This window comes from Mobula hypostoma, chromosome 5 (assembly GCF_963921235.1).
Source record: "Mobula hypostoma chromosome 5, sMobHyp1.1, whole genome shotgun sequence".
Lineage (NCBI taxonomy): Eukaryota > Metazoa > Chordata > Chondrichthyes > Myliobatiformes > Myliobatidae > Mobula > Mobula hypostoma.
This window is the reverse complement of record NC_086101.1, coordinates 197,528,206-197,544,102: the sequence shown is the minus strand read 5'-3', so window position 1 is coordinate 197,544,102 and position 15,897 is coordinate 197,528,206. Positions and strand designations below refer to the sequence as shown.

The window sequence follows — 15,897 nt, the reverse complement described above, 5'->3', positions numbered from 1 at the left end:
TGGCATCAAAGGTTGTGGGCAGAAGGCTGGGGAGCATGGCTGAGGGGGGGAAGAAAGATCAGCCATGATTGAATGGCAGAACAGACTCAGGCCAAATAGCCTAATTTTCCTCCTTTGTGTTGTGGGCTTATGTTCTGGATATTTATTATTATTTCTTTTGTATTTGCACATTGGTCATTTATCCTGTTGGGTGTGGCCTTTCATTGTTTTCATTGTGTTTCTTGTATTTACTGTGAATGCCCACATGAAAATGAATCTCAGGTGACGTACTTTAATAACGAATTTACTTTGAACTTTGATGTGGCAATGGTCGGTCCAATATGCACCTGATTCACTTATGGTGTGGGCCACATTGCGTCTCACTGCCTGCAATCAGGGCAGTTGAAGAGGATTTGCCCTTGCCTGTCTGACTAAACAGGTTGTTATTTCCGAGTACTTTGTCAGCTGCAGGTTTTTGCAGCTGTTTTTCCCCATTCCCTCCCAGTTAGAGACTTTAATGCTCCATTTAAGTTTGGGAGGATAGTGCATCTCCCATTGCGAAGAGGACAGGCTGGAGAAGGGAACTTCCTTGGTTATGGTTCTTACATCCGGAGTTAGACTGAACTGACGTTGAGTACTACTGAGGGTCATTCCTTGTAGCTACAATCACCAAGAGGAGGTTTACTTCCCTTTGGTTACTCTTCCAGAAGGTGGGTTATCAAGTCATGATGTAATACAGCATGCGAACCGGCCCTTTGGCCCGCTGGTCTGTGCTGACCGGGATGCCCCATCCCAGCTAGTCCCATTTGCTGGTGCTCGGCCCACTGCTTTCTGAACCTTTCCAATACATATTACTGTCCAACTGTCTGTTGAAAGTTGTTCTTGAACCTGCCTCAAACTGATTGGCAGCTCATTCCATATACTCACCACCGTCTGCGTGAAGAAGTTGTCCCTTGGGCTCCTATGAAATCTTTTGCCCTAAATCTATACCGTCTAGTTCTTGATTTCCCCGATGTCAGGGGAAGAAAGGACTCGTTCCCCCTACCAATGCCCTTCACCTCTTTGGCCCAACTTCACCCTAAAGCTCGGTTCCCCAAGTAGCAACATCTTTGAGTTTTTTATTCATCTTTCCAGTTTAATAACATCTTGCCTATAGCAGAGAACTAAAACTGAACACAGTATTCCAAGGGCAGCCTTGCCTGTGCACTCTACAACCTCATCTCTCACTCGTCTAAATGAAGCTTAGTTTCTCATTCATCACCTGCTCACCCAACTGAACAAGGTTCCTTGGGAGTTTGTCATAACCTTCACTATCCGCCCCACCACCTGCAAGCATATTAACTGTGCCTTGTCTATTCTTATCCAAGTCACTGAGATAGATGAGAAATAGCAATGGGCCCTCTGACTGCAAGCATAGATTCCCCCAAAACCCTTGAGAGTCTCTCCCTAGTTACCATTTGTTTTAAATCCGTTTACCATTCTCTTAATCCAACTTGCCAAGGACATTTCATGGCCACTCTTCGTCTTCACTTACTGAGGTATTTACTCCAATCCTTACCTGCCTCAGGTCTTGCTGCGTCTGCTAAAGGGATTGAAGTGAAGCTGCACGTTGATCACCCCACCTTCTGATGGAGGGAATGTCTGATGAAGCAGCTGACAGTGGCAGGGCCCAGAATACCGTCCAGGAGAACTTGTGCAGTGATGTCCTGGGCTGGCATGGCCGACCTCCAACACCCACACTCACCTTTGTGCCCACAATACCTCACCAGTGCTTTATAAAGTCTCAACATTACATCCTTGCTTTTATATTCTAGTCTTCTTGACTCAACCTGCAAATTAACCTTTTGGGAGTCCCTAGTCCCTTCGCACCTCAGTTTTGTATTTTCTATCCATTCAGAAAATGGTCAATCCTTTAATTTCTTCTACCAAAGTGCATGACCTTCCACTTCCCAAGAGGAGGTATAGGAGCCTGAATTGTGTGTGTAGATATATAGATCACTTGTGGTACCAGAGGAAACAACATACAGGACCAGTGTTACACTATCATCAAGAATACCCTCCATGCTATCCCACACCCATACTTCAGAAAGTCTGATCACCTGGCTGTACTTCTACTTCCGAGTATATGCATATAAAGACTGCAGCACCAGCAGTGAGGACCAGGAAGGTATGGACAAAGGAAGAAGAGCGCTTACAGAACTGCTTTAAGCTGGTGGACTGGACTGTATTTAGGGATGCATCTTTGAATCTGGATGAGTATACTGCCATTGTGACACTCTGCTTCTGGTTCGGAGGCTAATGTCAGGCAGTCTTTCAGGAGGGTGAACCTCGCAAGGCAGCATACCCTGATGGAGTGCCTGGTAAGGATCTGAAAAATTGTGCCATTCAAGGACATTTTCAATATCTCTCTGCTGTGGTTGGAAGTTCCCATCTGCTTAAAAGAGACAACAATTATACCAGTGTTTAAGAAGAGTAAAACCATAAGATAGGAGCAAAATAGGCTAATAGGCCCATCAAGTCTGCCCTGCCATTCAATCATGGGCTGATCCAATTCTTCCAGTCATCCCCACTCCCCTGCCTTGTATTAGGGTCACTCGGGCAAAACAAGAAAAAGGGATCCCCAGCAAAAACAACTGGCGGAACAAATACTGCAATAACTTCTTTACCTCTCTTTGTTACCTGTCTGTTTCCAGTTGGTTGTGTTTTTCATGTCAAGTGGATGTGCTGGAGGTTTGCATTTCCTCAGTGCTGCTGAGAAATTCTGCAGTAAAAGCTGACCTCTCGGGCTTGTTGATGAGCCTCTTTAATGAAAATCATTAAAACAATAGCCACTGACTGCACCAGCCTGGAATCATTTTGGAGTTAATAGGCAGTGGGTGAGGAAATTGGAACCTTTGCACATCTCACATTCTGAGCACAGTAGATGTTAATGTAATGTTTGCTTATCAGGCACGGATGGTATCTCAGCAAGTCCCAGCTCTGCCATTGTCAGAACCAGTGTATTATTCTCAGTGCAGCTCCGCCCAGCCACTGACACATTGCTGCTGGACTGCTTCAGTATGGAGACCTTCCTCAACATAGAATTGTTACAATTCATGAGGCGATTCAATCCATCGTATCCCAACGGCTTCCTAGCAGAACTTTCTGCTGGTGCCACACCCAGCCCTTCTGCATAGCCTTGCATGTGTTTTCTTGTTCATCCGAGCAACCATAAATCTCCCTTGAACCCTCCCCAGTGCTCTCACACTGATAAGACCATAAGATATAACCATATAACAATTACAGCATGGAAACAGGCCATCTCAGCCCTTCTAGTCCGTGCCAAACTCTTACACTCACCTAGTCCCACCAACCTGCACTCAGCCCATAAACCTTCATTCCTTTCTTGTCCATATAGCTATCCAATTTAACTTTAAATGACAACATCGAACCTGCCTCCACTTCTGCTGGAAGCTCATTCCACACAGCTACCACTCTCTGAGTAAAGAAGTTCCCCCTCATGTTACCCCTAAACTTTTGCCCTTTAACACTCAACTCGTGTCCTCTTGTTTGAATCTCCCTCGCTCATGGAAAAAGCCTATCCACGTCAACTCTATCTATCCCCCTCATAATTTGAAATGCCTCTATCAAGTCCCTCATCAACCTTCTACACTCCAAAGAATAAAGACCCAACTTGTTCAACCTTTCTCTGTAACTTAGGAGATGAAACCCAGGTAGCATTCTAGTAAATCTTCTCTGGACTTTCTCAATGTTGTTGACATTTTTCCTATAATTCGGTGACCAGAACTGTATACAATACTCCAAATTTGGCCTAACCAATGCCTTGTACAATTTCAACATTACATCCCAACTCCTGTACTCAATGCTCTGATTTATAAAGGCCAGCATACCAAAAGCTTTCTTCACCACCCTATCCACATGAGATTCCATCTTCAGGGAACTATGCACCATTATTCCTAGATCCCTCTGTTCCACTGCATTCTTCAATGCCCTACCATTTACCATGTATGTCCCATTTTGATTAGTCCTACCAAAATGTAGCACCTCACATTTATCAGCATTAAGCTACATTTGCCATCTTTCAGCTCACTCTTCTAACTGGCCTAAATCTCTCTGCAAACTTTGAAAACCTGCCTCTGTAATCCGACTACCTCATCTTCAGCACTATTCAAAGAGTGCAGAGAAAATTTACAAGGAGGGGATGGGGGTCGGGTGCTAGAGCTCAAGTTCATGGGTTAAGGGTGAACAGTGAAATGTTTAAGGGGAGCATGAGGGGAATCTTCTTCACCCTGAGGGTGGAGAGAGTGTGGCACGAGTTACCAGTGCTAGTGGCAGATGCAGGGCCGATGTCAATGTTTCAGAGAAAGTTGGTTAGGTGTAGGGGTATGGAGGGTATTGGTCTAGGTGTAGACCAATGGGACTAGACAGATTAATGGTTTGGTACAGACAAGATGGGCTGAAGGGCCTGTTTCTGTGCTATAGTGTTCTATGACTCTACACAGTGGATTCTGATTAATTAGAACAGATCGAGTTGTCCCAATTAACTGAAGTTTCACGGAAATATTTTTAAAAGTACTTTAAAAAAAAACAAACTACTGTTTAACTGAGTGGAAAATTGTGTATTCAAATGAAATACAGAACAAATTAGAACACTACCAATATTACTGGTGGTTGTCTCTCGTATCCGACAATGATCGGAAACTTGTGTGAGAGAGTTTTTAACTGGAAAAGCCATTGCACTGGGGCAGTTCCATTCTCAACCTTGGAAGTGTGGGTCCAGTGGGACAAATAGATGTCACAACTCAGCTCTTCCCTGGTTGCACTGGATGAACATGACTTTTGTGCCTTGTCATATCCTTCAGTCTCCTTGCAGCATTGCAGAACTGCCTTCCCGCCTGTTGGATCTCACTTTAGCTCACATTCACCCAGACTGCTGGAGCTGACTACTCATGTCCCTATCTCTCCGGGGTACAAGACCAGCTGGCTCTCCTCACCTGTCAGAGTGGTGTACCAGAGTGTGGCCACTCTGACCTGGAGGCACAGGTGAGAGCTGAGCTTCTGGAGGGGACCACAGGTGATGTTCAAGATGATCAAAGTTTAAAGTAAATTTATTATCAAAGTACATACATGTTACCATATATAAACCTGAGATTAATTTTCTTCTGGGCATACTCAATGAATCTATAGAATAGTAACCATAACATGATCAAAGAAAGACTGCCCGACTTGGGTGTTCAACCAGTGGGCACAAGACAACTATAAAAAGAAAAGAGATGATAAGTATATAAACAATAAATACCGAGAACATGAGATGAAGACTCCCTGAAAGTGAGTCCATTGGTTGTGGGAGCATTTCAATGATGGTGTAAGTCAGGGGTCCCCAACCTTTTTTGCACCACGGACCGGTTTAATATTGACAATATTCTTGCGGACCGGCCAACTGGGGGGGGGGGGCGGTGTTCAAGTAGGGTTAAACTCACCTCAACATGTCTTTTACAGTTAGGGTTGCCAACTTTCTCACTCCCAATAAGGAACAAAAGTAGCAGTCAAATCCCGGGACATTTTACCCCAGGAAAGACTACCATGACCATGAAGCCTTGCGCGGGCACCGGTGTGCGCATGTGCGTATGTGCCGATTTTCCCCCCACAAATCAGTTTTGCCTTCATCTTCCCGACTATACTGTACATACATTATTTCTACTTTATATAGGCTGTGTGTTTATCATATCATTCCTGCTTTTACTATATGTTAGTGTTATTTATTTTCAGTTTTATGTGTTATTTGGTATGATAGGTTATTTTTTTGGGTCCGGGAACGCTCAAAAATTTTTCCCATATAAATTAATGGTAATTGCTTCTTTGCTTCACGCCATTTCGACATGAAAGGTTTCATAGGAACGGTCTACCTTAGCGAGGAAATACGGGACAAGGGTGGTCCCATATGGGACAAACCAGTTTAGCCCAATATATGGGATGTCCCAGCAAATACGGGACAGTTTGCAACCCTGTGTTCAAGTTCAACAGTGCATGACAGGGAATGAGGAAAGGTGCAGCTGACTCGTATTGTTTCCTCACGGCCCGGTAGCGCATGCTTTGCGGCCTGGGTGGTTGGGGACCGCTGGTGTAAGTGATATTCAGCGAAGTTATCCCCTCTGGTTCAAGAGCCTGTTCGTTGAGGGTTAGGTTGGGATAACCATTTTAGGTTGTTGACATCTTCAATTTCATTGTAATTGCTAACTTCTGGTAGAGAAATTGTTTAATTTTTACTCCCCTCTGTTTCTGGCATTTCCAGTTCTGAATGCTTGAAACTGCAGTGATCAAAACAGTTTTGAATTGTCTTAATGCTATTAATGATCAACCACCAGTGATAAGGATCACTGAATTTTGAACACAAACACACAACTGATGCTATTTAAAATCTGTTCACTCTAACGGTGTGTTGTCTTCATGGCACTAGTTAGAGAATGTTCGACAACAGCCTCTTTCCCCAATTAAGCAGCATCTTGTCCCAATTAAGCACAGGGAATCCGAGCTATTTTCTTGATTTGTTTTTGTTCTTTAAGAGTTATCCAAATAAGTGGCTGTCCTGATTAACCAGTCCCAATTAATGAACCCACAGTATATATGATTTATGTTTTGTGATGTGCTGCTGGCACAAAACAGCAACCAAGAATCAGGGTGACTGGTATGAAGGTATGAATACGACTATCACTGCTCCCTGCCCAGTGGACTGTGTGTTGGGGGGCTGGGTGATCAGTCCAGGTCACAGGGTGTCTGTTCTCATTGATCTGTCTGACAGAACCATGCGTCAGGAGGACAGAAGCTGCAGCTCTGCTACGTTCACTTGGAGCTGGGACTCTGTAGAAACGGACTCATTGATGACGGTGATGGGTGTCCGCCTGATTGAGGACAACACGAATGCTGCAGGGGAGGACCCTCATCACTCTCCTCCCAACAAACGACCCAGGCACTGCCAGGGGAAGGAAAACCAGCCACACAACTTCCTGGTGTCAAGGAGGTTTCGCAAAGCAGACTGTTCATCAGGTAAGAGGGATGTGGTCTGTACATACATGCTTTCTCCAAACTAGCCTGTACTGGATGGGCCAGTAACTTTCTGGCTGCCATGATTGGTTTGAAATCTGTGACCAATGCTGGCCTGGCCTGTGAGTACTTCTCCAGAGCTCTATGGTTCTGTGTCCTAGGGGTGACTCTTCCCACACCACACAGTGCCACTGGTAGAACATAGCACAATAAAGGCCCTTCGGCCCACAATACTGTGCCGAATATGTACTTTAGAAATTACCTCGGGTTACCCATAGCCCTCTATTTTTCTAAGCTCCATGTACCTATCCAGGAGTCTCTTAAAAGACCCTATTGTATCTGCCTCCACCACCGTTGCCAGCAGCCCATTCCACGCACTCATCACTCTCTATGTAAAAAAAAACAAACAAAAAAAAACTTACCCCTGACATCTCCTCTGTACCTACTTCCAAGCACCTTAAAACTGTGCCCTCCCGTGCTAGCCATTTCAGCCCTGGGGAAAAAGCCTCTGACTATCCACATGATCAATGCCTTTCGTCATCTTGTACACCTCTATCAGGTCACCTCTCATCCTCTATTGCTCCAAGGAGAAAAGGCCGATTTCACTCAACCTATTCTCATAAGGCATGCTCCCCAATAATAGTGTCTCATTATCTGACCTTGCATCACTCACCAATACTATAGCACAAAATGGGAGGGTTAGGCCATTCAGCCCATCAAGTCTTCATCGCCATTCTATCATAGCCGGCTTATTACCCCTCTCAACCCCATTCTCCTGCCATTTCGCAGTAACCTTTCACACCTTGAAAAATCATGGAACTATCAACCTTCGTTTCTAATATACCCAAGGAGCTGTCTGTGGCAATCAATTTCTTTTTTTTAAAGTTTTATTTTTATTTGGAGAAGGTATTCACAAATAATACACAAACTTTTTTACATATATAACCTTTTCCATTTTTTATGTGAGTAAATCTATTACTTTGTACATTCACAAGTGCACATTGAGATAATATAGAAAATAATTAGGCACTCAAATAGATGTTTATGTGCAATTGTAATTCCACTCTGTTAAGCTAATGACAATAGTTGTTATAAAAATATTAATAATAGTGCTTGAATACTAATTTCCATGTATCTCTTCTGGTCCATTTCTTTCTGGTCCAAAATTTCCCCAGATCTTTTCTTTACTTGTGTTAATTCCATATTTTCCAAAAAAAAGAACAGTAAACATTTGAGCCAAGAGTGCTTATGTTTAACCCTATTACTACGTTGGTGAGACAAACAGTATAAACCATTCGGAGAGCCATCTAAGGTCTGCTCGCTCTGGGTTTATAAATTCAATCCACTTATTCCAAATTTGATAAAACTTTTCCTTTTGAATTCTCAGAGAGTAGGTCATCTTTTCCATTTTAAATATTTCCAAAATGATTTCATGCCAATCTTCTAATGTAGGTGATGTTGGATTTAACCGCTTTCTGGTGATTGATTTCTTGCGCTAAAAGGCCCTACAGCAGCTTTATATCTTTCTTCTGTACCAAAAACGATACGTGCCCCAAGTATAGAGTCTCAAAGTTCAGAGGTATCTGAACCTTAAATACCTTAACTAATGTTCTGTGAATACCTTCTCAATATAAACTTAATTTAGGGCGATCCCAAAAAATATGGAAATGATTTGCCTCCTTGGAGCCACACCTTCTCCAACACGCCACATTTGTGTCTTTATATTTTTCCTGGTATGGGGTCTTGAAGTATCTTATAACGTTTTTCCAACAATGTTCTCTCCAAATCAAAGAGTTAGTCGAAGACCACTGAAAGCTGCATATTTTCCCCCAAGCCTCCTCTGAAAGTACCAACCCCGCTTCTTTCTCCCACTTTTCTTTAATATACAATGTGTTTTCATTTCTGGCAATGAATTTCACAGATTCATTACCCTCTGGCTAAGGGAATTTTTCCTCATCTCTTTTTTAAGTGTACGTCCCTCTATTCTGAGGCTGTACCCTCAGGTCCTAGACTCCCCCACTATAGGAAGCATCCTCTCGACATCCACTCTGTTTAGGCCTTTCAATATTCCATAGGTTTCATTCCCCTATAACTCTGGTGAGTACAGGCCCAGAGCCATCAAATAATTCCTCACACGTTAACCCTTTCATTTTTGTGAACCTCCTCCAGGCCCTCTTCAATGCTAGCACATATTTTCTTAGATAAGCCTAGTTCCAGTTGATCTCAAATCTGAGTAACAGCAGCAATGATGCAGGGACTGCAGCTTCCGAGTCCTGCCCTCTCCCCTGTGGCTGGCTGACTGAACCTGTTCTGGACTCTAGACTTTCACAGACCTCAAGGCCACATTTCCACGACTGTACTGGTACCTCATTGTACCCTGCACAAGCTAGTAAGCTGCTGAGAACTGTCTGTCCTCCTGGCTAGCCCCTCTGCAGTTGCTGAGCTCAACCAGAACTCTGCCCTTGTTCCACTGAGGGCCTGATCCTCCATCTTGTGCTGCTTGACCCGCACTGATACGTAGCTACAAGTATCTAAATCCAATTCTCCAGTGCTGCAACCCCTGCTTCCACTCTTGGTAATCCTCTGACTGTTTGGCAGCTCCTGCTTGGATCGCCACGGCGCTGGGATCCCTGCTCCCGGTCTGTAATCTCAGGCTGTCTGCATTGAACTCTCTCCCTGTAGGTGTGAGTCGCTCCTGGGAGGAGTTGCCCGATGAGCTGCTGTTGGTCATTTTTCACTCTCTGTCAATGCCTCAGTTGTTGAAGGTTTCGCAGGTCAGCAGGCGATGGCATCGACTGGCGTGAGTACCAGCTTCTCCTCTCTCAAATTCTCAGTGGTCACAGCTGGGGCACAGACAGCAGAAAGTGAAGTGATCACCAATAAAGATCGAGGGAGCAGGATTCCCCCATAGCCGTTCCCCTCAGCAACAGCTCCTCACCTTTGGATGCCACTGCAGAGATGATTATCAGGGCACAGCTACAGCAGCCAAGTCAGTGGCTCTGAGGCTCAGCGGGGACGGGCGAAGTCAAGCAGTGCCACAGTGATAGGGGTACAGACCGCATAGTGTGTTGCTGCCTGGGTACCAGGGTCGAGGATGTCTCAGAGTGAATGCAGAACATTCCCAAGGGAGAGGGTGAGCATACAAAGATTGTGGTGCATGTTGGCAGAACAATACAAGTAGAAAGTGGGAAGCTGTCATGTGCAGTGAGTATGGGGAGCTCGGCAAGAAACTAAAAAATAGGACTTCAGAGGTAGTCATTTCTGGATTGCTTCTAGTGCCACATGCTGGTCAGGGCAGGAATAGAAAGATAGAATGAGCAAATATGTAGCTGAGGAGCACGGGCAGGGGGCAGGTTTCAGTTTCATAGATCACTGGAACCTCTCCTTGGGCAGGGTGACCTGTACGGTGGGGGGGGGGGGGGAGGTTGTATTTTGACTGCAGGGGAACCAAAATAGGCCAAAATCAGCATGATTTCCTGAAGGGAAAATATTGCCTGTTGGAATTCTTTGAGGAAATAATGCAGAATAGACAAAGAATCAGTTGATGTTGTGTACTTGGATTTTCAGAAGGCCTTTGACAAGATTCAGTCCACGAGACTGCTTAACAAGTTAAGAGCCCATGGTATTTATTACAGGAAAGATACCGGCATTGATAGAAGATTGACTGGATGGCAGGAAGCAGCGAGTGGGAATAAAGGGCCTTTTCTAGTTGGCTGCCAGTGACTAATGATGTCTCACAGAAGTCTGTGTTGGGACTGCTTCCTTTTAGGAAGCAGAATTAGGCCATTCAGCCCATTGTGTCTACTCCACCATTTCATCTTGACTGATCCTGGCTCCCATTCAACCACATACACCTGCTCTCTCACAATATCTCTTGTTGCCTTGACCGGTCAGGAATCATATCAACTTCTGCTTTGAATACACCCACAGACTTGGACTCCACTCCAGTCTGTGGCAGAGCGTTCCACAGATTCAACACCCTTGGACAAAAAAAAACTCCCCCTTCTGTGTTGAAAGGTTGCTCCTCAATTCGGACAATATGCTTTCCAGTTCTGTATACCCCCACCAAAGGAAACTTCCACCCTCGCATTCGGTAGGTTTCAATGAAACCCCCCACGTTCTTCTAAATTCCAGTGATAACAGGCCCTAAGCAGCTAAAATGCTTCACGTGTTAACCCCTTCATCCCTGGAATTGTCCTCGTGAACCTCCTCTGGACCATCTCCAATGACTATAGATCTTTTTTGAGATAAGGGGCCCGAAACTGTTGAGCGTACCCAAGAGTGGCCTGACTGGTGTCTTATAAAGGCTCAGCATTATTTCCTTGTTCTTGTATTCTATTCCCCTTGAAATAAAGGCCAATATTGCATTTGCCGCCTTTACCAAAAACTCAACCTATGGACTAACCTGGGTTAGTGCACGAGGACTTCTAGGTTCCTTTGCACCTCTGAAGTTTGAATTTTCTCCCCATTTAAATAATGTTCCTTGTACCAAAATTTCCCAACACTGTATCCATCTGCCACTTTTTTGCCCATACTTCCAATTTGTCCAAGTCCTGCTGCAATCGTATTGCTTCCTCAGCACTACCTACCCCTCCGTCTATCTTTGTGTCATCTGCAAACTTTGCCACAAAGCCATCAATTCCACTATTTCTTCAGCAGTTTGAACGGGGCTCGACTGCGCAAGCGTGTGGAGGTCAGCCAGTGAGAACAGTGTTCTACGAGTCTGTGGTGGCCAGTGCGATCATGTTTGCTGTTGTGTGCTGGGGCAGCAGGCTGAGGGTAGCAGACACCAACAGAATCAACAAACTCATTCGTAAGGCCAGTGATGTTGTGGGGATGGAACTGGACGCTCTGACGGTGGTGTCTGAAAAGAGGATGCTGTCTAAGTTGCATGCCATCTTGGACAATGTCTCCCATCCACTACATAATGTACTGGTTGGGCACAGGAGTACATTCAGCCAGAGACTCATTCCACTGAGATGCAGCACTGGGCGTCATAGGAGGTCATTCCTGCCTGTGGCCATCAAACTTTACAACTCCTCCCTTGGAGGGTCAGACACCCTGAGCCAATAGGCTGGTCCTGGACTTATTTCATAATTTACTGGCATAATTTACATATTACTATTTAACTATTTGTGGTTCTATTACTATTTATTATTTATGGTGCAACTGTAACGAAAACCAATTTCCCCCGGGATCAATAATGTATGACTATGACTAAGGGTTTAAAAAGAAGACAGATTTATACAGCAGGCGTCAGAGCAGAGGGAGACAGAGTAGGAAGGCTTTGGCTCAACGGGGCTTAGGCGATAAAGGGTCAAGGCAAGGTAGGTTATCTGTGTAGAATACAGACAGAAAGTATGTGTGTGAGGCCAGTGTTCTGTACTGGGTGTCAGATGTGGGAGGTCCGGGAGACTCCCAGCCTCCCGGACGGCCACATCTGCGCCAGGTGCGTCCAGCTGCAGCTCCTTAGGGAGCAGGTTAGAGATGCAGCTCGATGACCATCATCTGGTCAGGGAGAGTGAGAAGTTGATTGAGAAGAGCTACAGGCATATAGGTCCTGGGCGCCCTCCCAAGACTATGGTCAACACGCTCCTAGAAGACAGCGGCGCGGCTAATGTAGATGAACTGAACACACTGATGAGGGAGAGGGGGAAGTGGAGAGTCCGTCATCGTGCCCGACGCCGACCTCTTAGGCCTGAGTCGACGTAGTATTAGTAGCTATAGGCAGGTAGTCACTCTGGGGAATGGGGATACAGATAAATGGGTAACAGTCAGGAGAGGGAAGGGCAAGAGGCAGATGCTAGAGAGTACCCCAGTGGATATCCCCCTTGACAATAAGTACTCAGCTTGAGTACTGTTGGGGGGAACGACCTCCCTGGGGGAAGCAACAGTGGCTGCACCTCTGTCACAGAGTCTGGCCTTTTGGCTCAGAAGGGTAGGGAAAGGAATAGGATGGCAGCAGTGATAGGAGTCTCTCGTTAGGGGATCAGATAGGCGATTCTGTGGACGCAGGAAAGAAATGCGGATGGTAGTTTGCCTCCCAGATACCAGGGTCTGGGATGTTTCTGATTGCCTCCACAATAGCTTGAAGTGGGAAGGAGAACAGCCAGAGGTCGTGGTACATATTGGTACCAATGACATAGGCAGGAAAAGGGAGGAGGCTCTAAAAGCAGACTACAGGGAGTTCGGAAGGAAGTTGAAGCAGGACCTCAAAGGTAGTAATCTCGGGATTACTGCCTGTGCCAAGTGACAGTGAGTATAGGAATAGAATGAGGTGGTGGATAAATGTGTGGCTGAGGGATTGGAGCAGGGGGCAGAGATTCAGATTTCTGGATCATTGGGACCTCTTTTGGGGCAGGTGTGACCTGTACAAAAAGGCTGGGTTGCACTTAAATCCCAGGGAGACCAATATCCTGGCGGGGAGGTTTTCTAAGGCTATTGGGGAGAGCTTAAACTAGAATTGCTGAGGGGTGGGAGCTGAACTGGAGTGACGGAGGAAAGGGAGGTTGGCTCACAAATAGAGAAAGCTTGGAGACAGTGCGAAATGGAGGATAGGCAGGTGATAGAGAAGGGACGTGCTCGGACTGATGGTTTGAGATGTGTCTATTTTAATGCGAGGAGTATTGTGAACAAAGTGGATGAGCTTAGAGCGTGGATCAGCACTTGGAGCTATGATGGGAGGCAAAAGAGGTGGTGGCGTGGCACAGTTGATCAGGGATAGTATCACGAATGCAGAAAAGGAGGAAGTCATGAAGGGGTTGTCTACGTATTCTCTATTGGTGGAAGTTAGAAACAGGAAGGAGTCAATAACTCCACTGGGTGTTTTTTATAAACCACCCAATAGTAACAGGGACATTGAGGAGCAGATAGGGAGACAGATTCTGCAAAGGTGTAATAATAACAGGGTTGTGGTGGGAGATTTTACTTTCCCAAATATTGATTGGCATCTCCCTAGAGTGAGAGGTTTAGATGGAGTGGATTTTGTTAGGTGTGTTCTGGAAGATTTCTTGACACAATATGTAGATAAGCCTACAAGAGGAGAGGCTGCTCAAGGGAAAAATTGCAGTATGAATTTGATCATATTATGATCACTGTCTCCTAAGCGTTCCTTTGCGTTAAGTAAACAATCTTAAGATAGCCTTTCCCCGAGTATGCTCAAGTACAAGCTGCTATATAAAGCCATCTTGTAGGCATTCAACAAATTCCCTCTTTTGTGATCCACCACCAACATGATTTTCTCAATCCCCTTGAATATTGAAGTCCCCCATTACAATTGTGTCATTACCCTTATTACATGCCCTTTCCAGTTCTCTTTGCAATCTCAACCAGATATCTTGGGTATTATTTGGAGGCCTATATATGATTCCTGTAATGGTTTTTTTCACCCTTGCAGTTTCTTAACTCCACTCACAAAGATTCAACATTCTTTGACCTATGTCACCTCTTTCTAAAGATGGAATTCCCTCTCATAACCAATAGAGGCACACCACCACCTATGCCTTCCTACCTGTCCTTTCGATACACAGTATATTCTTTGTTAAGCTCCCAATTATGATCTTCTTTTAACCACGACTCAGTGATGCCCACAACATCATACGACCAAGAGCACCTTCAGTCCTGCATTCTTCGCCCTGTCGTTCAATTTAACTCTATGCTCTACTGCATTTGTACACAATCATTGGTTTGACTTTCCTTACATTCATATTACATCACCCACTTGTAAACCTGCTGGCTCATCCTCAGCTCTATCATACTAGTTCCCATCCCCCTGTCACTCCCAACAGCTCTAGTAAACTTGGCTGCAAGAATACTGGTCTTCCTTGGATTCAAGTGCAACCTTTCCCTTTTGTACAGGTCACACCTGCCCTGAAGAGGTCCCAGTGATCCAGAAATATGAATCTCTGCCCCCTGCTCCAATTCTTCAGCTACGCATTTATCCTCCACCTCATTCTATTCCTATCCTCACTGTTGTGTGGCACAGGCAGCAATCCTGAGATTACTACCCTGGAGTGCCTGCTTCTCAGCTGCCCTCCTAACTCCCTGTTTTCTGTTTTCAGGACCTCCTTCCTCTTTCTAACTCTGTCATTGGTACCCAATATGCAGCACAACTTCTGGCTGCTCACCCTCCCTTTTCAGGATATTGTGAAAAGGGATATTATATGTCAATGATTTGGATGATGGAATTGATGCCTTTGTGGCCAAGTTTGCGCACGATATGAAGATAGGTGGAGTGTCAGGTAGTTTTGAGGAAATAGAGAGGCTACAGAAGGTCTTAGACAGATTGGAGGAGGGGTAGGTAGTGTTGAGGAAACAGGGTATCTTCAGGAGGACTTGGATTTGGGGAATGGGCAAAGTAGTGGCAGATGGAATATAGTGTAGGGAAGTGTATGGTCGTGGACTTTGGCAGAAGGAATAAAGGTGTGGTCTATTTTGTAAATGGGGAGAAAATTCAAAAATCAGAGGTGCAGAGGGACTGTGGGGTCCTTGTGCAGGTCCCTAAAGGTTAACTTGCAGGTTAGAACATCGAAGCATACAGCACAGTAACAGGCCTTTTGGCCCACAATGTTTTGCCGAACCAGCTAGAAGCCCAATCAAAAACACCCAAACAGTAATCCTTCCTATCTACACCATGTCCATATCCCTTCATCTTCCTTACCTCCCTGTGCCTATCCAAATGTCTCTTCCACCACACCAGACAGCTCATTCCAGCATCCACGACTCTTAATAAAAAACAAAAAAACTTGCCCCTCACGTCCCCCTTGAACCAGCCACCTCTCACCTTTAATACATGCCCTCTGGGGAACATCCACTCTGTCTACTGTATCTGTGCTCCTCTCTCAGATCTCCCCTCAGCCTCCGATGCTCCAGAGAAAA

The 15,897-nt window shown here is 45.2% G+C and overlaps 1 protein-coding gene across 5 annotated transcripts in view; it reads left to right on the top strand.

The window, feature by feature from the left end:
* The window catches only part of skp2 (S-phase kinase-associated protein 2, E3 ubiquitin protein ligase), a 40,207-nt gene that overhangs the window by 2,272 nt on the left and 22,038 nt on the right, over nt 1-15,897 (top strand). For 3 of the 5 annotated variants that reach the window (XM_063049663.1, XM_063049664.1, XM_063049662.1), the window contains exons 2-3: nt 6,779-7,023; nt 9,703-9,820. In XM_063049663.1, coding sequence (XP_062905733.1) covers nt 6,783-7,023; nt 9,703-9,820 — 359 coding nt within the window. In that variant the 5' untranslated portion in view covers nt 6,779-6,782. Of the gene's footprint in view, nt 1-6,447; nt 7,024-9,702; nt 9,821-15,897 lie in introns of those variants that run through there. The other 2 variants (XM_063049665.1, XM_063049661.1) reach the window with 1 other exon arrangement.